At 40.1% G+C, this 24281-nt stretch overlaps 1 protein-coding gene across 1 annotated transcript; it reads right to left on the bottom strand.

Moving 5' to 3' along the window:
- Positions 1 to 1296: 1296 nt before the first annotated feature.
- LOC137075972 (zona pellucida sperm-binding protein 3-like) lies at positions 1297 to 3181 on the bottom strand. Its single transcript, XM_067444912.1, has 8 exons — positions 2574 to 3181; positions 2385 to 2503; positions 2198 to 2301; positions 1955 to 2132; positions 1772 to 1889; positions 1627 to 1706; positions 1466 to 1554; positions 1297 to 1397 (listed from the first exon to the last, which is right to left on the bottom strand). Exons 1-8 carry the CDS (start codon positions 3147 to 3149, stop codon positions 1318 to 1320), a joined length of 1344 nt encoding a protein of 447 aa, XP_067301013.1. The 5' UTR covers positions 3150 to 3181; the 3' UTR covers positions 1297 to 1317.
- Positions 3182 to 24281: the final 21100 nt, after the last annotated feature.

Below are 24281 nucleotides of genomic sequence, written 5' to 3'. Positions count from 1 at the left end.
TATATATATATATATATATATATATAACCCTTTGTTATCATTAACATTTCATAGATAACTAATATAATAGCACATTTTTTCTCAGTAACTGTAACGGATTACAGTTCCTTTTATTTTGTAATATATTTTGTTCAATATATTTTTGGGTATATCACATGCACATCAAATAAAATGACATACATGATATATAAGTAAATATAGTCACATTTTTCAAATTGAAAGCAGCAATTCCTCATGTATTTTTAATATGCAGCTAAATAATTTAATATATTTATCATTCACATATATAAGTAAATATTTTCTTTACTTTAGGGTTACCAATTTTTATTCATTTTAACTAATTAATTTTCTAAAGAAATATCTGATTTGGAGGGGTTGTAGTTAACACAATCCAGCATTTTTTTTTTTTTTTTACAGTGTAGGACATATATGATTGAAAATACATTAGTGCAATTTGTATGTGTGGTTTTTGCAGCACATACAATCCTTACAGTTTTCTGTTGGAACATTAGGATCACATTTTTAGCAAAACTTTTCCATATGGGTAAATAAAGGCCCAGTTGATGAATTGCAGTTCAAGTCATGTGTTGCCGCTTGGCTTGAATCCCCAGAAATCCAGACTTCACAGAGCACTAGAAAGGATGTGATGCCGTCGGAATGCATTTTAATGTGACCAAGCCACAACCTCCCCAAGTTTCTCGACGCCAGTACTGAAGTGACTTACACTGCAAGTCAATCAACTGGCCACTAGAGACAGGAACAGAATATCAGAGCCCCATGTTAAAAATGCACAACTTTACAGAAAGAAAAAAAATTACAGCCTGGTATAAATTGTGCCTTTAGTCTATAGCGATGTTTAATTTTGCTCTTCATGACAACTGTGAGGGGGCAGTGAGTCTTTATAACTCACATTAAAGCCTTGAAGGTTAGAATAATTAAGGGCATGACAGGTGGATTGGTGTTTGTCTGTTAGTGATCACCTGAGCTCCACCAACAGTTTACCTCCTTGCCTATTTTTAGTTACTCAGGAATGACACGGCCAAGATGGCAAGAGCCAGCTCAATCACACGTTACACTTCAAAACTGCTCCTCAGAATTCTATGGTCAGACACCATGGTCATATTTGTATAGTCTAGTCTTGCAACAGGCCTAACAAGTGACTGAATCAAACTATCAGAACCCACACAGGCCAGTAGTTACAGAAGTAAATGGCATTGTGATGCATATTTGAACAGTCAGATCATGTAACCGGTATAAATGAGTTTACTATTGTGCCAGTAAAGACATACACAAACATTAAGATCATATTTTATTAAATCACAAGGCATTTCCAGTTATTTTTTGGCCATAGTCCTTAACATTGATGGGGCCAACAGATGTTTTTTCCCATCGTAGATCTGAGGAACAAATGATTAGTTAGAACTAAAACCATGAATGACAAGAACAAGTTAGTGTTAGTCCATACCCGTAAGCAGCCGATCACTTCCACTTCTGACGCTACAAGTTGAGTCACAGCAGCCGCACACCTGGTCAGAGTCATCTGCGGACACCCAACTGACAAGAAACACCCTCAGGTAAGTTGATGGCAACCAGTTTACCTGTACAACCATCTAGCAGGCAACATACCCATTAGCAGAGAAGGAACAAGCTTTTTGCTCAGAACTTGAGGTTGCTGCAGCCACCTTCAAAACACATGTGATGTAGACCTGCAAAGACAGTTGTTTGTATACCATGGTAACAGATCATACAAAGAGTTGCACAGCAAACATACCAGTCCACTGTCTGCTTGCTGGAACCTGAATGCCTCTAATTGAAACCGCAGCTTATCACCTTGAGTCCGAGGCATAAAGTGAGACATGGATCCCGTGAGCTTCGCATCAACCAGGCACCTGTAAACCGAACCCAGTTAGAAGACCTTTCTGGAAGCCAGTATACATGACGTAGCAACTCTTACCCATTATTCTCAATAAAGGAGTATCTGGGGACAGAAGCGACATCTGGGACTGCAGTAGCCACACAGCTGTCCACAAACACACGGACGGGAACATGGCTGTACAAATGCACTGATGCTTCAAGATTTATCACGTCACCCAGGAAGTACTGGTTAGAAGGTCGCTCAAACAGCCAATCATCTGCAAAAAAGAGGTCTTAGCACAGGTTCACAAGCTTGCTACAAATCTGTATGGGATACACCAACCAGTCATGAGCCTAAGGGAGAAGACAAAGAGGTCCTCTGCAACCTTAGTTGAGGAATATGGGATCCAAGTAGGCAATAAGGCGTCACTGCTCACATTATGTGCTCTGTAGGAGTTAAACAAGGGGTCATCTCATGTCTATAAAGAGTGGGATCAGCAGATCCAGCAGGACTCCAATTTAATCCTCACCTTGGATAATGACACTTGATACCAACCATTGCACTACTGCTCCTGAGAATAGGAACACCATAAACCGCTTTTGCGGTGTAGATGATGTTGAACGAATAGACAAGCTCATCCCCAGTCACCTAAAAAAAAAAAGTTAAAAGAATACAATCATGGATATTTTCTGTGAGTAACACCAAAATAAAACCCTACCATTGAGGTGCTGCCACATCCATGCAGTTCAGACTCAAAGATGAGAACTTGAGCAGAAGGATCCTCTCCAGTTGCAGTGCAGCCTCCCAGTGTAAAAGCAGAGGACACCAGTGGGAGTCCAGTCCCAAAGAAGTCCTTCATCACTTCCACATATACCGAATTCTCTCCACACTGAGCAGCTACACGGTTGGCAGGGACAGGACGCGGCAACTCAAAAGGAACGGCGGCTGGCTGCGGTTCCTCTGGTAGACTTGGAAAGCTCCACGTCAGTTTCGCCACTGGACCCTGCAACAGCTCTTTTGATTGAACACCCATGAAATCTTGAGATTGCTTTCCAAAGTCAGTCCTGACTGGTGTCTGGAGAGGAAACTGAGCAGGGAATGTTTGTGGCACAAACACAGGTTTACTGGAAACCACAGTCATCCTGGAATCAGCCTGTTGCGAAGCTTGAGCTAATGCCCTAGGCCTAAACTCACTTGGACTGCGATTACGGGCTGTTCTTGCACTCCATTGTGCATCAGAAAATCCAAGAGCAAGAATAACCACCAATCCAAATCCAACCTGCCAAAACCCCATTATTGCCAAGCTTGTTTCAACAACACTTTAGGGTGCTACCATCCAAATTTATACAGATGTAAATCAGCATGGCTCCACCTTTCTCGTGACAAGATTAATTTTTTCCTGCACCTGCCAATTCACTCAATCAATATATCACAGGTGAAAATCATTAATTCTTCATTACTCAGGATAAGATGAAGTACCTAGGCCCGTATTTATCAAACATCTTAGAATTACTCACAAGAACACTGCTAAGAATTGACTTAAGAGTAAAAAAATTCTTGGCTCAAAGCTGCGCTTAAAAGTTAGTTATCAAGCGTCCCAATCATACTTTCAGTAAAGTGTAGGACTAAATCTTAAGTGCTAGTCTTATGGGTCCTGCACACTGTGCGATTTTTCAGACTGTACGAACATGATCGCCGTGTCACACTGTAAGATCTCAGTTGACATTATGTCAGACTGCACGATAGTGAAGGCGTGCTAAAAACGGACGCGCGCAAGAAAACTCACCCGGAGCTTTATATCATCAATGAATGACGCGTTCAGTGACGGTGAGCTGCATTACACGCGGGACTGAAATACTGGCTACAAAGAAATCTCTAGTACTCGTTTTGGTCATAGTTTGTCTTGAAAAACAGAGATTTTTGACGGTCGTCGTAGGAGAAGTCACACTGCAGGATTCTGTGCCAAATCTTCTGACACTGCCAGAATTTCGTCTGAGGTCAAATTTGATCGCAGCGCTCATTAATCGGCTGCCGGTGAAAATGTCAAACTAACCACCAAAGATGTCAGATTTTAGCCTATGATCTGAGGAAACTTTTACGATTTGCTAAATTTGTCCCAGACGGCCAAATCGTGGGCAAAATCGCACAGTGTGCACCCGGCTTTAGAGTGGATTTACGACACTTTGCTGTGCCACAAATGGAATTTTGGATGATGTCATTGGCATGAACCAATCACTGCATAGATGTCCTTATTTAAGAATATAAAGATAAATTCACACTGAATGGTAAAATTCCTAAGAGGAGTTTACATCCAATACACATTTGACATAAAGAGTTTTCAAGAGAATACATTATAATATACACATTTTAAATGAAAGATAAACATGTTTTCATCCATGTAATTATTTTTTTTTTAACTGGTGTGCTGTTAAATTGCCTATATATAGCCTAGATTTTTTATATATATAATCAGCCACCATGGATTCCAAAAGAAAACCGACATGGCAGGAGAGAAGAACGATCGCTACTGCTTGCTGAATTACTCGAACAGTGTTTTTTATTTTATTTTATTTTTTTTATAAAACCCAACATTAACCAGTGCTGAAAAAGATGATATCTGCTCTGTCTAAACGATACTGTTTGATGAACTATTTGTCGTCAAACATTTCGAACACATTCTCCCTCTATTGAAAGATTTGCGCACGTTTCTGTCTCCATAGCGCCATCACAAGCCCCTACTGGCAACTCCAAACCACTTGAGAGACCAGGGCCCGTATTTATCAAGCTTCTCAAAGTGCTATTTTAGTCTTAAGTGCTGAAAAATCATGATTCAAGTGCTGAGAAATTTACTCCTACTTTCAAACTTAAGTATAAAAGCAAGTTATCAAATTTCTTAAAGCTAAGAATCACTCTTACTCTCCCAGTTATTTAAGACAGCTCAAGAGGTCTCAAGTGCCAGTAGGGGCTTGTGATGGCGCTGAGGAGACAGAGACGTGCGCAAATCTTTCAATAGAGGGAGAATTAGTGATGGCCAAATGAAGCATTTCGAAGCATTATTGCTTTCTGATACAATTGTGTCGAAAATGGTTCATTACTCGAAGCTTCATTCAGATAGAAATTGCAGCACCATCTCCTGGTGAAGTAAATGCAATGCAACAAAGCTGACAACCATAAATTGCAAGTAGGCTTATGTTAACGCCCTGTATATTACGTGTTTACCGAGGCGATCAAAGCTGAAACAGTGTTAGTGCTGTGAAACTCATTTATGTAGGTGAATTTTACAGATACTGATGAATTTCATGTGTTCACCTTGATAATAAAACAGAAATTTTAAAAATTTAAAATTTAAAAATTTCTTTAGACAAGGACTGAAGATCAGACCAGCTTTAAAAAGTTTTTTTTTTTTTTTTTTTTTTTCGTGTGTGGGACATGTTCCATTAGGATGTGATGCCCCCACCAATAGAACCCAACACATATCAGAAGAGAGCCACAGAGACCACTATAATTCCCATTATAACCAATAAAATTCCCATGAAAACAATTAACTGCAATAGAATTTCAGTAATGGTTTCTATAGTTTTATTTATTTATTTATTTATTTATTGTTTTATTTGTTTTTTAGCATGGCAGTATCATGTGTGAAAGCACATAAGAAATACAACCGGCAGGTTTCAGACCTGTCAACACTGATTGGGCTGTCAAAGCAGTCAGGTGGTTCACTGCAGGAGTGAAGCAGTGTGTTTGCTTCAGAAGGCATTTTCACATGACTAGTGACGTAATGATACAAGCTCCGAAGCAGTGGTTCATTGCAAGGACCGTTCGAGTTTGAAGCAAGCTTCGGAGCATCGGTGTCAGATGTAACATCACTAGGAAGAATGTGTTCGAAATGATTGACGACAAATAGTTAATCAAACAGTATTGTTTGGACAGAGCAGACATCATCTTTTTCAGCGCTGGTTAATGTTGGTTTTTTTATATTAATATATATATATATATATATATATATATATATATATATATATATATATATATATATATATATATATATATATATATATATAATTTATTTTTTTTATTTTTTTATTTTTTTTAAAAACACTGTTCGAGTAATTCAGCAAGCTGTAGCGATTGCTTCTTCCTCCTGCCATTTTGGTTTTCTTTTGGAATCCATGGTGGCTGATTATATAAAAAAAATCTAGGCTATCTAGGCAGGTCAGTTAACAGCACACCAGTTTAAAAAATGTAATTAAATGGATGAAAACCGGTTTATCTTTTACTTAAAATGTGTATATTATAATGTATTCTCTTGAAAACTCTTTATTGTCAAATATGTATTGGATGTAAACTCCTCTTAGGAATTTCACCATTCAATGTGAATTTATCTGAGAATATTCTTAAATAAGGACATCTATTCAGTGATTGGTTCATGCCTATGACATCATCCAAAATCCCGTTTGTGGCACAGCAAAGTGTCGTAAATCAACTCTAAGACTAGCACTTAAGATTTAGGCCGTTTCTCAATATGCGTACTTGTCTGTACTTGTGTTGTCGTGGACTTGTAAAACGTCATCAGTCGCTGCCCAAGTACTGTTCCATTTCAAAGTTCACATCTAGCCAAGCAGGCTACGGTTAAAATCCCTGGATGTGTCCTTGATCCGCCCCTTTTATCGAGGACGCATTGAGAGGAGACATCCCGGATGAGAAACCCACCGTAATTTAAAAATACTGTTAATGTGTCAAAAAAAAATTTACTTAAAAAAAGTACTTAATTATTTTTTTTAAAAAGTTTTTACTTTTTCAGGCGAGAATGTACTTGTTTAATGATTAAATATGTGGTTTATTTATAAAGAGAGCGCATATTTTGTAATTTTATCTGGCGTGTTGTGAGCTCTGTCAGCGGGTGCTCAGCGCTCGTTAACCCGCCGAGAGCAGCCTTTTCTCGGCTAGAAGTTCTGACGTCTGCCGCTGGCTCTGATGTGGTTAAACATCAGGGCCCGTATTTATCAAGCTTCTCCATGACACAAATATCATCAATTTGCACCATTGTCGTCACAAGCTCATCCATGACTGTCAAGGGGCAGTGTTGCCAAGTCCGCGGTTTTCATGTGGAATTGGGCTACTTTACCACAGTTTTGAGTTGCAATTGGATGGGTTTTGTTGTGAAAACCTGGCAACCCTGTCAAGGGCTCTCCACTTTTTCTCCGCCTTACGAGAGAAATGTTTTGCCGACCTTTAAGGATGTGTGGAACAGTGCAGACAGCAAAACATTATACAATCATTTTGTTGCGTCCATCGCATATCGCGCTGTTTTACTTCCTTTTCCGGTTACGAATGTCTTAGACTCTTTCACCAGTGTACAGTGTAAATGCAAATATCGGATACGGTTCGCTTTTGAAAAGATGATGTAAGCAGGTCGTCAAAAAAATCGGATATAGTCACCAAATCGGAATTGTGCATCAAGACCTGCAGTGTAAATGCAGCCAATGTGACTCCTGCAGCGTTTTGGGCTGTGACACTCTCTCAGCGGCTAAATCACATATTGACCACACACGTTCAGTTTTTAATTGTAGTGTCTGTTCACTAACTGAACTGATTTTATGAAGATGATCACGGTTGCGGTGGGATAGTGATTAGTGATTCAGTAATCTAGTAGCGGTGGCTTTGGGAATGCCCTCGTAGGGCAGCGAAGCATTCTGGGAAGTGTTGTCTTTCATCCCCATTAGACAAAAATACATTTTCTGTCTTTTCTCAGTCTGGAAAACACCAAATTAAAAAATAATTTCAAATTCCTACTACAGTAATGACCCAGTTTAAATACAGATTCATCTTCCCAGCGCTGAAGTACTCCTTTAAGAGTAAAAATAATTCTTTGCTCAAAGCTGCGCTGAAAAGTTAGTGATGTGTAGGACTAAACCCATAGGGTTACTTCAGTGATTAGCATATGGCTTTGTATCAGTAGAAACCCTGGAGTATAATCAAATGATTGTGCTTCCCCCCTTTATATCCCCATGAGACAAGATATTTAAGCTTGGAACATACTCTGCAAGAACAAAGAAATTTGTTTTCTCGAGGTGGCAAGAACAAGAGCAAAGTTCGTTCTGGCCAGTACATTCATACTTCACGAGAAAAGCAGGAACTTTTAATGAGTCTTCAGAGGCCCCGCCCACTGCAGCACACGTCACGCACATTTGGGGAATCAAAAATGCAAAAGCAAATTAGCAATGACGGAGAGAGCAGATTTTGGGTTGATGATGGAAGAGGAGGAGGAGGAGAATAACTTTTTTGAAGAGGAGGAAGAAGAAAAGTTATTGAGTTTAGGTATATTGGTGCAGAGCCAGTGCTTTTTTTGTAGGCGAGAACTAGTGCCTTGAATTTGATGCAAGCAGCCATTGGCAACCAGTGCAGTCTGATGAAGAGAGGCGTAACATGCGCTCTCTTCGGCTCATTAAAGACCACTCTCGCCGCTGCATACTGGATCAGCTGCAAGGGTTTGATAGTGCATGCTGGAAACCCAGCCAGTAGAGCATTACAATAGTCCAGTCTGGAGAGAACAAGAGCTTAAACCAGGAGTTGTGCAGCCTGTTCTGATAGGAAGGGTCTAATCTTTCTAATGTTGTATAAAGCAAATCTGCAGGACCGGGCTGTTGCAGTAATGTGGTCAGTGAAGTTTAACTGGTCATCAATCACAACTCCAAGGTTCCTGGCTGTCCTGGATGGAAACCCAGCCAGTTAACCCCAGTAGCTAGATGATGTGACTTAGACAATAGCAGAATATGTGGGAGAGAGTTGCTATAGTTTGAGTACACTGTAAAGTAATACAGGTGGTAGCTCATTCTGAGGGGCATTTTGAGCCCCTCAGAATTTGCTGCCTTTCCACATGGACCATATTATCAAGCCAGAACATATCTGTTCTACTGTGGCGTCCCATAGCCATAGCCTGACATACCACAAAAACTAAGCGGGTTCTAGCCGGGATGCAATGTGAATTGGAGACAAAACACTCGATTGTTATTAGAGGATGCTTTAGGTAGGCCAGTCTTAGTTGTTTTCTCACAAGCCTGTATTGCAGTTACAGAAAAGTGAGACCTTTTTGGAAAAAAACTCAATTGTTATTTGAAGATTATTTAGTGAAGCCAGTAGAGTGTTTTCACACTAGCAGTATATGTGGGAGAGAGTTTCTATAGTTTGAGTACACTCTAAAGCAATACAGGTGGCAGCACATTCTGAGGGGCATTATGAGCCCCTCAGAATTTACTGTCTTTCCTTATAGACCATTTTATCAAGCCAACAAACATCTGTTCTACTGTAGCATCCCATAGCCAAAGCCTGGCTTACCACCCAAACTAAGCGGGTTCTAGCTGGGATGTAACGTGAATTGGAGACTGTTTTTTTAAACACTCGATTAAACATTAGATCATGTTTAAGTAGTCCAGTCTTAGTTGTTTACTCACAGGCATGTATTGCAGTTACATGAAAGTGAGACCTTTTTGGGAAAAACTAAATTTTTATTGGAAGATTATGTAGTGAGGCCACTAGGGTGTTTTCACAATAGCAGAATATTTTGGAGAGATTTGCTATAGTTTGTGTACACTGTAATGCAATAGAGGTGGTAGCTCATTCTGTGGGGCATTTTGAGCCCCTCAGAATTTGCTGCATTTCCATATGGACTGTTTTATCAAGAACAAAATACATTTGTTCTACTGTAGCGTCCCATGGCCAAAGCCTGGCTCCCCACCGAAGCTTAGTGGGTTCTAGCCTGGATGTGTTGGAAATTTTCTTCTTGCAAAAATTATTTTGGAGACAACTCCCCTGCAGGAGACAACTCCAGTTCTTTGGTTTACCTAGCATATATACATAAGCCCTATTCGGACTGGATTAGATTAACATGGGGACATGGGGGTAAAGTCATTTTACCTCAGGACGTCTGTAATATTAATGGCCAATTCGCACGGGATACGACATCTCAGTAAAACTACCAGAAGTGGGAGGAGTAACTCGCTTTATGCACCTCCTTGACGTCATGTACGTATGACGTTATCGTTATCACGTGAGCAAACACACAACCTGAGCGGCAGTCTGAACTCCGTCTCCAATATATATGTGTGTTTTAATAAACAATTAGGTCCCGTCTAACGATTCTGATTGGATTGTGTTGGTAATAGACAATTTCCCAGAACTAAAATGTGTTTTTTTACTTTACTTTTAAACAGGAAATGACAGAATTTTACCATACATTTTTACAGCAGGTCTATTCGAACTGGATTAGTTTTACCCTAGGTCATTTTTCCAGACCTTTTTACAAAAGGTAAAAGTCTCGGTAATCTTTACTGACATTGTCCATAATGATTACCGAGATGGCACATTCGGACGGGACTAAAATCACCGAGAACCTCTGGTTATAATTAATTTACCCCCACGTCCCCATGTTAAACTAATCCAGTCCGAATAGGGCTATAGCTGCTTTCCCAAAATGGTAACAAACTTCAGCTAGTTTTCCAGTTGGTTTCCTGGCTCATATGTCACAACATTCCAAGATCTTTTTCTGTCCATCATGTATCTTCTACATGTCATTTTCAAACATGTTGTCAACGTCCCCACGAACTTAATACAGGGCAAACACAACTGCAGCAAACAGCCAATATCTAATAGTGTCTTATATACATCTTATTTTACATTAAATTCAATAATAAAAATCTTCTACAGATGTAACGTGAATTGGAGAGAATTTTTTGAAACACTCAATTGTTATTAGAGGATGCTTTAGTGAACTGATCTTAGTATCTTAGTTGTTTACTCACAGGCCTGTATTGCAGTTACAGGAAAGTGAGACCTTTTTGGGAAAAACTAAATATTTATTGGAAGATTATTTAGTGAGGCCAGTAGGATGTTTTCACACTAGCAGAATATGTAGGAGAGAGTTTCTATATTTTGAGTACACTGTAATGCAATACAGGTGGGAACTCGTTCTGAGGGGCATTTTGAGATCCTGAGAATTTGCTGCATTTCCATATGGACCATATTATCATGCCAGAACACATTTGTCCTACTGTAGCGTCCCATGGCCAAAGCCTGGCTCCCCACCGAAGCTAAGCGGGTTCTAGCCTGGATGTAATGTGAATTGGAGACAGTTTTGTGAGACACTCGATTGTTATTAGAGGATGCTTTAGGTAGGCCAGTAGGGTGTTTTTACAATAGCAGAATATGTGGGAGAGAGTTGCTATAGTGCTATAGTTTAAGTACACTGTAAAGCAATACAGGTGGTAGCTCATTCTGAGGGTCATGAGCCCCTCAGAATTTGCTGCCTTTCCAAATGGACCGTATTATCAAGCCAGAACATATCTCTTCTACTGTGGCACCCCATGGCCAAAGCCTGGCTTCCAATTGAAGCTAAGTGGGTTCAAGCCAGGATGTAACGTGTATTGGATAATTTTTTTGAAACACTCAATTTTTATTAGAGGATTCTTTAGGTAGGCCAGTCTAAGTTGTTTACTCACAGGTCTGTATTGCAGTTACAGGAAAGTGAGACCTTTTTGGAAAAAACTCAATTGTTATTGGAAGATTATTTAGTGAGGCCAGTAGGGCGTTTTTACAATAGCAGAATATGTGGGAGAGAGTTTCTATAGTTTGAGTACACTGTAAAGCAATACAGGTGGTAGCTTGTGATCGGTGTGACATCTCTTCATTTACTGCTACAAACTGATAACGGACAGATAAGTACGATTTAAACCATGCCAATGCAGTTCCACTAATGCCAACATAATTTTCGAGTCTATTCAAAAGAATATTGTGATCAATAGTATCGAATGCAGCGCTAAGATCGAGTAACACTAATAGAGAGATACAACCACGATCAGATGATAAGAGTAAATCATTTGTAACTAATTAGAGCAGTCTCAGTACTATGATACGGTCTAAATCCTGACTGGAAAACCTCACATATACCATTTCTTTCTAAAAAAGGAACATAATTGTGACCACACAGCCTTTTCTGGTATTTTTGATAGAAACGGTAGATTCGAGATTGGCCTGTAATTGACTAATTCTTTAGGATCAAGTTGCGTTTTTTTAATAAGTGGTTTAATTATAGCCAACTTAAAAGTTTTCGGTACATATCCTAATGTCAAGGATGAATTAATAATAATAAGCAGAGGATCTATGACCTCTGGAAGCATCTCTTTTAGTAGCCTAGTTGGTACAGGGTCAAGCATACATGTTATTGATTTTGATGATTTAACAAGTTTAGCCAATTCTTCTCCTCCTATAGCAGTGAATGAGTGTAATTTTTACTCAGTGACAATACAATGCTCTGTCTGAAGTGATACTGTAGTAGACAGCTGCATGGTTATAATTTTATTCCTAATATTATCAATCTTACTAGTAAAGAAGTTCATAAAGTCATTACTGCTTTGTTGTTTACAAACGTCAGAAGTTGAAGCTTTATTTTTTTGTTAATTTAGCCACTGTATTGAATAAATACCTAGGGTTGTGTTTGTTTTCTTCTAAAAGAGTTGAGAAATAAGCAGATCTAGTAGTTTTTAAGGCCTTTCTATATGCAATCATGCTCTCTTTCCACAAATTGCGAAAAACCTCAAGTTTTGTTTTCTTCCAGCTGCGTTCCATTTTTCTGGCTGCTGTTTTAAGGGCCCGAGTGTGTCTAAAATTCTAGTAAAGAGAGAGTCAATAGTTTCTTTTGAAACATCAAGTTCCTCTTGGCTATCTGTAATACTGAGGAGATGGAACTGATGAGGAAGATTATGTACAAAGCAGTCTTAAGTTGCAGCGGATTGAACCCAGGACCTCATACATGCGAAGCATTTGCTCTACCACTGAGCTACTTGCCCTTGTGGAGGTTGTGCTTAGTTACATGTGCCTTGTACTCAAGCTAGTTGCTATTTCTTAAATATAAATTAGAAAGAGAGAAATGAGCAACAGACAAAGCTTTGAGTTAAAGGATAACTATCCTTGGAGATGCTGGGGATTGAACCTAGGACCTCATACATGCAAACCATTTGCTCTACCACTGAGCTACTTGCCCTTGGGAAGCTTGTGATGAGTTACATGTGCCTTGTACTGAAGAAAGTTGCAATTTCTTAAATATAAATTAGGCAGAGAGAAATGAGCAAAAGATAAAGCTTTGAGTTAAAGGATAACTATCGTTGGTGATGCTGGGGATTGAACCCAGGACCTCATACATGCAAAGCATATGCTCTACCACTAAGCTACTTGCCCTTGTGAAGATTGTGCTGAGTTACATGTGCCTTGTACTCAATCTAGTTGCTATTTCTTAAATATAAATTAGGCAGAGAGAAATGAGCAACAGACAAAGCTTTGAGTTAAAGGATAACTATCCTTGGAGATGCTGGGGATTGAACCCAGGACCTCATACATGCAAACCATTTGCTCTACCACTGAGCTACTTGCCCTTGTGAAGGTTGTGCTGAGTTACATGTGCCTTGTACTCAAGCTAGTTGCTATTTCTTAAATATAAAATAGGCAGAGAGAAATGAGCAACAGATAAAGCTTTGAGTTAAAGGATAACTATCGTTGGTGATGCTGGGGATTGAACCCAGGACCTCATACATGCAAAGCATTTGGTCTACCACTGAGCTACTTGCCCTTGAGAAGATTGCGCTGAGTTACATGTGCCTTGTACTCAAGCTAGTTGCTATTTCTTAAACATAAATTAGACAGAGAGAAATAAACAACAGATAAAGCTTTGAGTTAAAGGATAACTATACTTGTAGATGCTGGGGATTGAAACCAGGACCTCATACATGCAAAGCATATGCTCTACCACTAAGCTACTTGCCCTTGTGAAGATTGTGCTGAGTTACACGTGCCTTGTACTCAATCTAGTTGCTATTTCTTAAATATAAATTAGGCAGAGATAAATGAGCAACAGATAAAGCTTTGAGTTAAAGGATAACTATACTTGTAGATGCTGGGGATTGAAACCAGGACCTCATACATGCAAAGCATATGCTCTACCACTAAGCTACTTGCCCTTGTGAAGATTGTGCTGAGTTACATGTGCCTTGTACTCAATCTAGTTGCTATTTCTTAAATATAAATTAGGCAGAGATAAATGAGCAACAGATAAAGCTTTGAGTTAAAGGATAACTATACTTGTAGTTGCTAGGGATTGAAACCAGGACCTCATACATGCAAAGCATTTGCTCTACCACTGAGCTACTTGCCCTTGTGAAGGTTGTGCTGAGTTACATGTGCCTTGTACTCAAGCTAGTTGCTATTTCTTAAATATAAAATAGGCAGAGATAAATGAGCAACAGATAAAGCTTTGAGTTAAAGGATAACTATACTTGTAGTTGCTAGGGATTGAAACCAGGACCTCATACATGCAAAGCATTTGCTCTACCACTGAGCTACTTGCCCTTGTGAAGGTTGTGCTGAGTTACATGTGCCTTGTACTCAAGCTAGTTGCTATTTCTTAAATATAAAATAGGCAGAGAGAAATGAGCAACAGATAAAGCTTTGAGTTAAAGGATAACTATCCTTGGAGATGTTGAGGATTGAACCCAGGACCTCATTGAACCCAGGACCCCCTCACTTCCTGCTTCGCTACTGTTCGGACGCTCTTGCTTACTGCTCCGCGCTTTGCTCTATCGCTTCTATATTTTATCTCATAATTTTAACTTCAGCAAATCAACACAGTGCTCTACAACAAAGCTTGACTTCAACGATAAAACTAGAAACTCTGTTGACTGGATTACTACAAAAAAGTGGAACATTTCATCTGACCAGCCTCTTGCTGCCATTAGCTTACATTCCGGAAGGGAAAACACAGCTGCGTACTATCGAAAGGATAAGAAAATGCCTCCTCTAGCTAAGGAATCTTCTTGCTGCACAAACTGCCACAGACTATTATAAAGGATTGCAGTTCTTGAAACAAAGTTATTTGCGGAACCACCAAACCGGACGAATCCCACAGCAGAGCTTCATCACGAACGCCCTCTGCACACAGCCGGTGAGTCCCATAAATTTAGTGCTACTCAACAAATAGAGAAACAAGAAACTGATCGACACACTAATCGATGGCACAGACAGGGGGCAAGACCCAAACGCTCTCGAGACGTCAGATTGTCACAAGCTTCATATATTGCTGCCGTTGCATGCTCTACCCCAGACACAAGGATTGCAAACACTAGTTTCCGACCACCATCGATACATCTCGAAATTAGATTTGAAGTATTAATGAATGTGGGTGAGGAATCCCCAAACGTGATGAATATGATCGAACACAGATTGCATCAGCCCGTAACTAACACTACTAATGCTAACAGGCGCTCAAGGTCGAGCAGACAGCGGCCCTCAGCTCAGAGCACAGCCGAGCCAAGGACTCTGATAGTGGGTGACTCTACAGTCAGAAACATTCGCAGCAGAGATACAACTACATGCTGCCTTCCACAAGCATGCATTTCTGATGTAAACAGGGAAATTGAGAACATTCGGATGAAACATAAGACTGCAAATCAACTAATCATTCATGTGGGGAAGAACGATATTCAGAGAGAGCAGTCAGAACTCATGAAGTCGGATTTCAATGAACTTTTTGAAACACTTAGAAAACTGAAAGTTCAGCCGTTCATCAGTGGACCACTGCCAGCAAGAGGAACAAATAGATTCTCACGGTTGCTTGGGCTTAATACATGGCTGCAAAAAACCTGTAACATGAATATAGTGAACTTCATTGATAACTTCAATCTCTTCTGGAGTCAGAGACAACTGTTTACATCAAATGGCCTCCATCCAAACAAACTTGGTACAAGAGTGCTAAAGGACAATATTTATTTTTCCCTTCATCATCCTTCAGCTGTGTGTTTTAACCCACTCAACCTGATACAGAGTATGGATGACCACAGGACTTCATTTCAGCTCCTGAATGGACACTGGGTTGACACATCCCACAAGGACAATGAGAACTCCACACAGCCACAACAATTGCTCATGGACACACTCCCAGCTGAGCCCTGCCCACAGAGCTCACTACAGACAGACTGTGAAGGATTAGAACTGCTCCAGGATTCAGCACCCAAAGATGACTTTCTTGAAAATGGACAGCAAAGCCAGGACAACATACTTCAACTTCCGATAACACCAGAGCAACAGCCCCTCTCACCGGACATGTCATTCCTCTCTCCAGCATCCCCACATCTGGGCTTCTCAGAGAAAATGGATGAACTGATTTTTGTTGGAACTAGACTATCACACTCAATTGCTGCGAGCCCCCAGATATCAACCAAAAAGCGTCGAGCCCCACAACCACCAAAGCCTGTGGGCCCAGCTCCCCCTCCTCCTGTGAGATTTCTTTGGTCACAACGCCAGGGCCCACACCCTCCTCCATCTGTTGTAGGTGAACCAAAAACATCTGATTCCAGCTCTCAGTGATGTGTTTTGGGTCCCCATTATGATAACAGTAACTTTATCAAATGTTTACAAAACAAGTGGGAACCCAGTGTGCCTGCCTCTTTCTCTATCTCTGTTCTGTTACGTGAAAGAAAGTCTAAGGCCTTGTCAGGCCGTTTAACAAACTAATATAATCTGCTGCCTGTTACCTGTCAAACTGAGACTAATGTGGGTAAAAAAATTAATACTGTTAAATTAGCACTTTTAAACATCTGTTCACTTAAGAACAAATCATTCATAGTCAGCGACTTAATAACCACAAACAACCTTGATTTTTTGCCTCTAAATGAAACGTGGTTAGAAGAAAACTGTAGTGCAACAGTCCTCAATGAAGCAGCCCCTCCTAACTTTACTTTTATGAGTGTTTGCAGAGCATTTAGGAGAGGTGGGGGTGTTGCTGCTCTTTTTAAAGATGTCTTTCAATGTAAGCAAGTATCATTTGGTGAATATTTGTCTCTAGAATATCTGGGTATTGTGTTAAAAGGTTCTCCACGCATTCTGCTTATCATTGTTTACAGGCCTCCAAAGTACTCTCCAGCCTTTATTGAGGAATTTACAGAACTGTTATCAATAATTTCCTCAGAGTTTATCTGTGTTGCTATTGCTGGGGATTTTAACATTCACATAGACAATATTGAATCCAGTCAACAAAAGAGCTCATGACTGTTCTTAACACTTTTGATTTGACACAGCATGTAAATGGACCCACACACAATCGTGGACACACTCTAGATTTACTTATCAGTAAGGGTCTAAACATTTCATCGATTGTTATTAAGGATGTGGCACTGTCTGATCATTTCTGTATTTTCTTTGACATATCAATCTCTCCTGCCATTGAAGCTAGATCTGTCTCTGTCAAAAAGAGAGGCTTAAATGAGAACACTAATGTGCTGTTTATGAAGGCTCTATCTCTAAAACCAAGCATATCTGGAGACTCTGTTGATTTTCTCCTTGACTCCTTTAACTCAAAAGTTAAGAGTGTTATTGATGATATTGCCCCTCTGAAAGTCAGGAAAAAGAGTGGCAAACAAAAGGCACCATGGAGAAACTCAACAGCAGTTCAAATAATGAAAAGACAATGCAGAAAATCTGAACGAAAGTGGCGGAAGACAAAACTTGTAGTCCATTATAACATATGACAGCCTTCATGCTTTCAATGTTGAACTAGGCAAAGCTAGACAGACCTTCTTCTCAAATATTATAAACAAACACATAAACAACACGCGCACTCTTTTTGCTACTGTAGACAGACTAACAAACCCCCCGAGTCACATTCCCAGAGAAATGCTCTCAGACAGCAAATGCAGTGAGTTTGCTTCCTAGTTGCTCTGGGGTCAGTCAGATCAGACCAAACCCTCGGAAAATTACTATGTCTGATTTCGAAACAATTGACTGTAAAATTTTAGAAGACACAGTACAGCATCTTAAAACATCAACCTGCGCACTTGACGCACTCCCCACTTATTTTTTCAAAAGTGTGTTTAACTGTTTGGAAGCAGATCTCCTAGAAGTGGTGAACTCCTCACTTCTCTATGGGACTTTTCCAACCGCCCTTAAAACTGCAATAGTCCCCTTCATAGGCAAAATCATTGAAAAAGTTGTTTTCAATCAACTAAACAAATTCTTAAACTCAAACGGATTCTTTGACAATTTTCAATCTGGTTTCCGACCGCATCACAGCACAGAGACAGCGCTCATAAAGATTATAAATGATATTCGCTTAAATACTGATACAGGCAAAACATCAATTCTGGTTCTACTCGATCTCAGTGTTGCATTCGACACTGTTGACCACAACATACTTCTAGACAGGCTGGAAAACTGGGTCGGCTTTCTGGGATGGTCCTCAGATGGATCAGATCATACTTAGAAGGGAGAGGTTATTATGTGAGTATAGGAGACCATAAGTCTGAGTGGACGTCCATGAGATACGAAGTCCCACAAGGGTCAATTCTAGCACCTCTCCTGTTTAACCTGTATATGCTGCCACTGAGCCAAATAATGAAAAAGAACAATATTGCTTACCACAGCTATGCTGACGATACCCAGCTCTACTTAGCACTATCACCTAATGACTACAGCCCCATTGACTCGCTGTGCAAATGCATTGATGAAGTTAACAACTGGATGTGCCAAAACTATCTTCAGTTAAACAAAGACAAAACTGAAATTACTACATTTGGAAACAAAGATGAAATTCTCAAGGTGAACGCATATCTTGAGGTGAAAGGTCTAATAACAAAAAATCAAGTCAGGAATCTTGGTGTGATTTTGGAATCAGACCTAAGTTTCAGTAGTCATGTCAAAGCAATAACTAAATCAGCATACTATCATCTGAAAAATATTGCAAGGGTTAGATGTTTTGTCTCCAGGCAAGACTTAGAGAAACTGGTTCATGCTTTCATCACCAGTAGGGTGGACTATTGTAATGGCCTTCTCACCGGCCTTCCCAAAAAGACCATTAGACAGCTGCAGCTCATACAGAACGCTGCTGCCAGGATTCTGAGCAGAACCAGAAAATATGACCATATCACACCAGTCCTCAGGTCTTTACACTGGCTTCCAGTTACATCTAGGATCGATTTTAAAGTTCTACTACTTGTTTATAAATCTCTCAATGACCTAGGACCTCAATACATCGCAGATATGCTAATTAAATACAAACCCAACAGATCACTCAGATCAGCAGGATCAAGTCAGTTAGAAATACCAAGAGTTCACTCAAAGCAAGGAGAGTCTGCTTTTAGCTATTATGCCAGCCGTAGTTGGAACCGGCTTCCTGAACAGATCAGATGTGCTCCAACAGTAGCCACATTCAAATCCAGACTCAAAACACATCTGTTTAGCTGTGCATTTACTGAATGAGCACTGTGCCACTGTACGTCCGACTGATTGCACCTTATCTATGCATCATTTTTTTAATAATTTTTTATAACTGTTTTAGTTTACCTGTTCTTTCCTTTGGTTATCATCATTTTATTATTTTTAATTCTCTTTACATTGTATTTTTCTTATGCATTTTTAGCCCTATTTTAATTCCTTTCTATGTAAAGCACTTTGAATTGCCATTGTGTATGAAATGTGCTATATAAATAAACTTGCCTTGCCTTGCCTTCATACATGCAAAGCATTTGCTCTACCACTGAGCTACTTGCCCTTGGGAAGGTTGCACTGAGTTATATGTGCCTTCTACTGAAGCTAATTGCTATTTCTTAAATATAAATCAGGCAGAGAGAAATGAGCAACAGATAAAGCTTTGAGTTAAAGGATAACTATCCTTGGAGATGCTGGGGATTGAACACAGGACCTCATACATGCAAAGCATATGCTCTACCACTGAGCTACTTGCCCTTGTGAAGATTGTGCTGAGTTACATGTGCCTTGTACTCAAGCTAGTTGCTATTTCTTAAATATAATTTAGGCAGAGAGAAATGAGCAACAGATAAAGCTTTGAGTTAAAGGATAACTATACTTGTAGATGCTGGGGATTGAAAGTAGGACCTCATACATGCAAAGCATTTGTACTACCACTGAGCTACTTGCCTTTGTTAAGGGTGTGCTGAGTTACATGTGCCATGTACTCAAGCTAGATGCTATTTTTCCAAATATAAATTAGTTAGTAAGAAATGAGCAACAGATAAAACTTTGAGTTAAAGGATAACTATCTTTGGAGAAGCTGGAGATTGAACCCAGGACTTCATACATGCAATGCATTCGCTCTACCACTGAGCTACTTGCCCTTATGAAAGGGGTGCTGAGTTGCATGTGCATTGTACTCAAGCTAGTTGCTATTTCTTAAATATAAATTAGGCAGAGAGAGATGTGCCACAGATAAAGCTTTGAGTTAAAGGATAACTATCATTGTAGATGCTGGGGATTGAACTCTGGACCTCATGCATGAAAAGCATTTGCTCTACCACTGAGCTACTTGCCCTTGTGAAGGTTGTGCTGAGTTACATGTGCCTTGTACTCAAGCTAGTTGCTATGTCGCCAGTAGTTAGGGAGCCAGGCTTTAGCCAGGGGACGCTACAGTAGAACAGATGTGTTCTGGCTTCATATTATGGTACATATGGAAAGACAACAAATTCTGAGGAGCTCAAAATGCCCCTCAGAATGAGTTACCACCTGTATTTCTTTACAGTGTACTCAAACTATAGCAACTCTCTCCCACATATTCTGCTAGTGTGAAAACACCCTACTGGCCTCACTAAATAATCTTCCAATAAAAAACAATATTTTTCCAAAAAGGTCTCACTTTCCTGTAAGGGCATTACAGACCTGTGAGTAAACAACTAAGACTGGCCTACCTAAAGCATCCTCTAATAACAATCGAGTGTTTCAAAAAACAGTCTCCAATTCACGTTACATCCCAGCTAGAACCCTCTTAGTTTGGGTTGGAAGCAAGCCTTTGGCCATGGGATGCCACAGTAGAACAGATAGTTTCTGTCTTGATAATACGGTCCATGTTGTAAGGCCGCCCAAATCGTCCCAATGGAGGCTAAAGATCGGCGGGAGAAGGTCGCTGCGCGTTCGGTCTTTTCAGCGGGGCAAAGGGATTTTATTCAAATTTCTCGTTATCTGACCCCATTTAATCATAATTTAGAATTTAGGTTAGAATGCCAATTGGTTATTTGGTCATTATATTTAATAGTTTAACTACACATTTAATTATTCCATTTAAACCTTTGTTGAAATTATACCCAACCTGAATAATTCCAGAGCAAGTCAAAATCAATCAAAGTGTAACAATTTATTAACAGTCAGGTAACTGTATAAAGCCAATTACATAGTCAATTCAAAGGTAACCCATATAACATCAAATACTCTGAAGTAAAGAATGAAATATATTATGTTATGTGTTATGTAAATATATGTGTTATGGCTTGATAAAACAGTCCATATGGCAATGCAGCAAATTCTGAGGGGCTCAAAATGCCCCTCAGAATGAGTTACCACCTGTATTGCATTACAATGGCAGATTTATTTATCGTGTTCATCTGAGGAAATAAAGTCGTATACATCTCGGAGTAGTGATTTTTACTTTTGTCCACCCAAGGACACTAAGTAAGGTAGTGATTGGTACTCACGTCACCGCTGACGTTGTGAATTTGGATCACACGTCACTTAAGGTGTGGTTATGAGTACATCAGATGACCACCTTCCCCCCTCTTAGTTTGGGACACTAGTCAAGGTCTTTTACCTTGACTGTATGAGAACACTCCGCACAGGAGGCTGCCCAGTCATTTATAATGAATGTAAAAGGGGGAGAGTTGGTCAGCTGATTTATCTGAAAGATTGGTGAGATTTCTAACTTGTAGAGCCTTTTCTGCCTTATCAGCACAAGGAAGACACAATTGTAATAAAATAGATTTTATTAACAAAAGATAAACAGAACAATTAACACAACTACTAAATGAATACAATGAATGATAAAGGAATAAAGTGCGTACAATGCATAAAATACATGTGAGTAAGTTAAGTGTGGCTATAGAAGAGTTACGTTATCTTATGGAAAGATAAACTGTTGTTTCTCTGAAATTAAGGTGAAGAACCTTATTATGCATTAAACAAATAAACGACAGATTATTTGTTATTAACTAGCATCAGTTATATTACCTCTAATGTAAATTAGAAAATCATATACTAATAATATACAACAATGCCAAGGTCTCTAGAAAGAGGTTTGGTTAAGTGATATTTACGTTCCACGTGGTTGAGTAAGCAGTCCGATGATGATGACTTCTTCCAATGGTTTTGCTGGGAGACAATACAGTGAAGAAAGAGCTGGAATCTGTTTCAACAGCCTTGAACACGAAGATCTGTGGGATGCTGATCTCCTGTGGCACCAAAGGGTCCTAAAATCTGGAACACGCAGATGAGGCCCTGAAGTAGGTGCAGAAGGTCCTTAACCTGGAACACGCAGATGAAGGAACCTTGAAGTGAAGGTTTGCTCTCCAGAGCTTAACCTTGTTGCAAATGTCTCTGTGTCTTCTGCCTCTTTGGAACAGACACTCGGAAGTTGGTCAATCTGCTCTGGTCTCTTTAGCATGGAGACTCTGGACGTGCTGTAGTCATCTCGCTGGACTAAAACTCTGAACGTAGTGTTGGTTAATGTCTCTTTCCTCACAGGCTGGAGGCTCAGAACGTTGTCGTATCTGTTGCTGCCTCACAAGCTGTAGATTCAGATCCTCGGATCTTGTGTTGTCTCTCTGGTTAAACCAGAGGCTCAGAACTTGGTTGCTCTGTCAAAGTCTAATCCTCGGTGGACAGACTCAGAACTTGGTGAACTGTTTGTCTCTCGGATGTGGAGACTCAGAACCTGGTTGCTCTGTCACAGTCTAATCCTCAAGGGACAGACTCAGAACTTGGTGAACTGTTTGTCTCTTGCGTGGAGGAGACTCAGAACCTGGTTGCTCTGTCACAGTCTAATCCTCAAGGGACAGACTCAGAACTTGGTGAACTGTTTGTCTCTCGGATGTGGAGACTCAGAACCTGGTTGCTCTGTCACAGTCTAATCCTCGGCAGACAGACTCAGAACTTGGTGAACTGTTTGTCTCTCGCGTGGAGGAGACTCAGAACTTGGTTGCTCTGTCACAGTCTAATCCTCAGCGGACAGACTCAGAACAAGGAGTGTCTATTGAAAGGGTACCTTTATCCTTTTCCGAATAGGAGGAGATTGCAATTTGGCGCTTCTCCATTCCAGTCTTGCAATTGGCTGCTGGCATCAGAGAGGGCACACAGTGTGGCCCACCCTTCTTTCCCCTGTGGAACTCATTTGCATACTGTACACAGTTAGAAGTCTTTAAAGGGTCTTTAAAGTTCATCAATGCATTTCTCACTTTCCAAACCACCATCAGAATACCCTTGGCAATATACTAAACACATAGACACCAAACATGATGGAAAAAGATTGAACTGTCATGTGTTCATTCATTTGTTCATTAACAGCTGAGTTTGTGGAAGATGTTGCATTACAAATAGCTGTCACTGAGAATACTTATTTCTCTGAATAAGTATGAGATGGATATGTGTAGTTTACATCAGTCTTAAGGTTTCCAAACATAGTTGTGAATGGATTTGGATGGATCAGTTTTGGTCTTTCTTTGTTTCACCCACTACTGCTGAAGTCCTGAGGAATGTTTATGGCCGTCACAAATCAGGATATTAGGGATCCGTCTCTAGATGGGTGAAGGGCAGAAACTGCATGTGGACCAATGAGAAGTCCTGTCCTTCCTGGGCTTGGTACTAGAGGTCTTCTTCTTGCCCTCAAAGAGGTGTCTGGATGTTGTCCAAGCATCTTTATCTGATGGGTTGGACATCTTGTTTGTGCTAGTCCAACAAGATCCAATCAAAATGGAGCAAACCTTTGTCCACTGTTATGGGCAAAGAGGGGCCCGGCCATAAACTGGGCCCTGGAATTCTGCTGTCCACTACATCGGATTGCATGAGGGTAAAAGACGAGTAACCGGTGAGGACATTTCTGCATGCACTGTATTTTCAGTGTAACAGTTACAGAATACTAGCTAGAGACGGTTGGGGTTGGTTCTGGTTTGAAGGACATTTGATGTTGCTCACTGGGGCTGCTCTCCCTTCTGGGTGTAGGCTGCTCACTGGTGGTCTCCCTCGGGCTTGAGCTGAATGGTGGCTGAAGTTTGCACCGGGCTACCCGGTAAACTTTATTTGCCTCCTGCATAATGTCTGCAGCGATCCCTCCATCTGGTCTTCAGCTGTCATGCCGCGACAACGTCATCAGGACATCGCTGGGAGAAATGTAAAACATGGAGTGGCCCACAGTGTACTGTCAAGCTTACAAAGACTTCCACCATCAGCTCGGTTTTCTGTTCAGAAAAGCTTTTAACTGTTATGTGTTGTTTGATTGTTTGTATTATTCTATATTTTTCCTTGTTATTCTTGTTTTTTTATTTTTTCCCTTTGTTGCACTTTGAGATTCTTCGGAATGAAAAGTGCGTTATAAATAAAATCTATTATTATTATTATT

The sequence above is a fragment of the Pseudorasbora parva genome, chromosome 5 (genome assembly GCF_024679245.1).
Source record: "Pseudorasbora parva isolate DD20220531a chromosome 5, ASM2467924v1, whole genome shotgun sequence".
Taxonomy (NCBI): domain Eukaryota; kingdom Metazoa; phylum Chordata; class Actinopteri; order Cypriniformes; family Gobionidae; genus Pseudorasbora; species Pseudorasbora parva.
Note: the sequence above shows the minus strand (reverse complement) of the source record. Positions and strands in the feature narration are given on the sequence as shown.

Bases quoted from the DNA above. Each gene is read 5' to 3' on its own strand.
- LOC137075972 (XM_067444912.1), bottom strand. From the start codon at position 3,149: ATGGGGTTTTGGCAGGTTGGATTTGGATTGGTGGTTATTCTTGCTCTT. The intron at 2,504-2,573 runs GTAGGGTTTTAT...TTTTTTTTTTAG, and splicing joins GATGTGGCAGCACCTCAATG to GTGACTGGGGATGAGCTTGT. The intron at 1,555-1,626 runs GTATGTTGCCTG...GTTTCTTGTCAG, and splicing joins TGTTCCTTCTCTGCTAATGG to TTGGGTGTCCGCAGATGACT.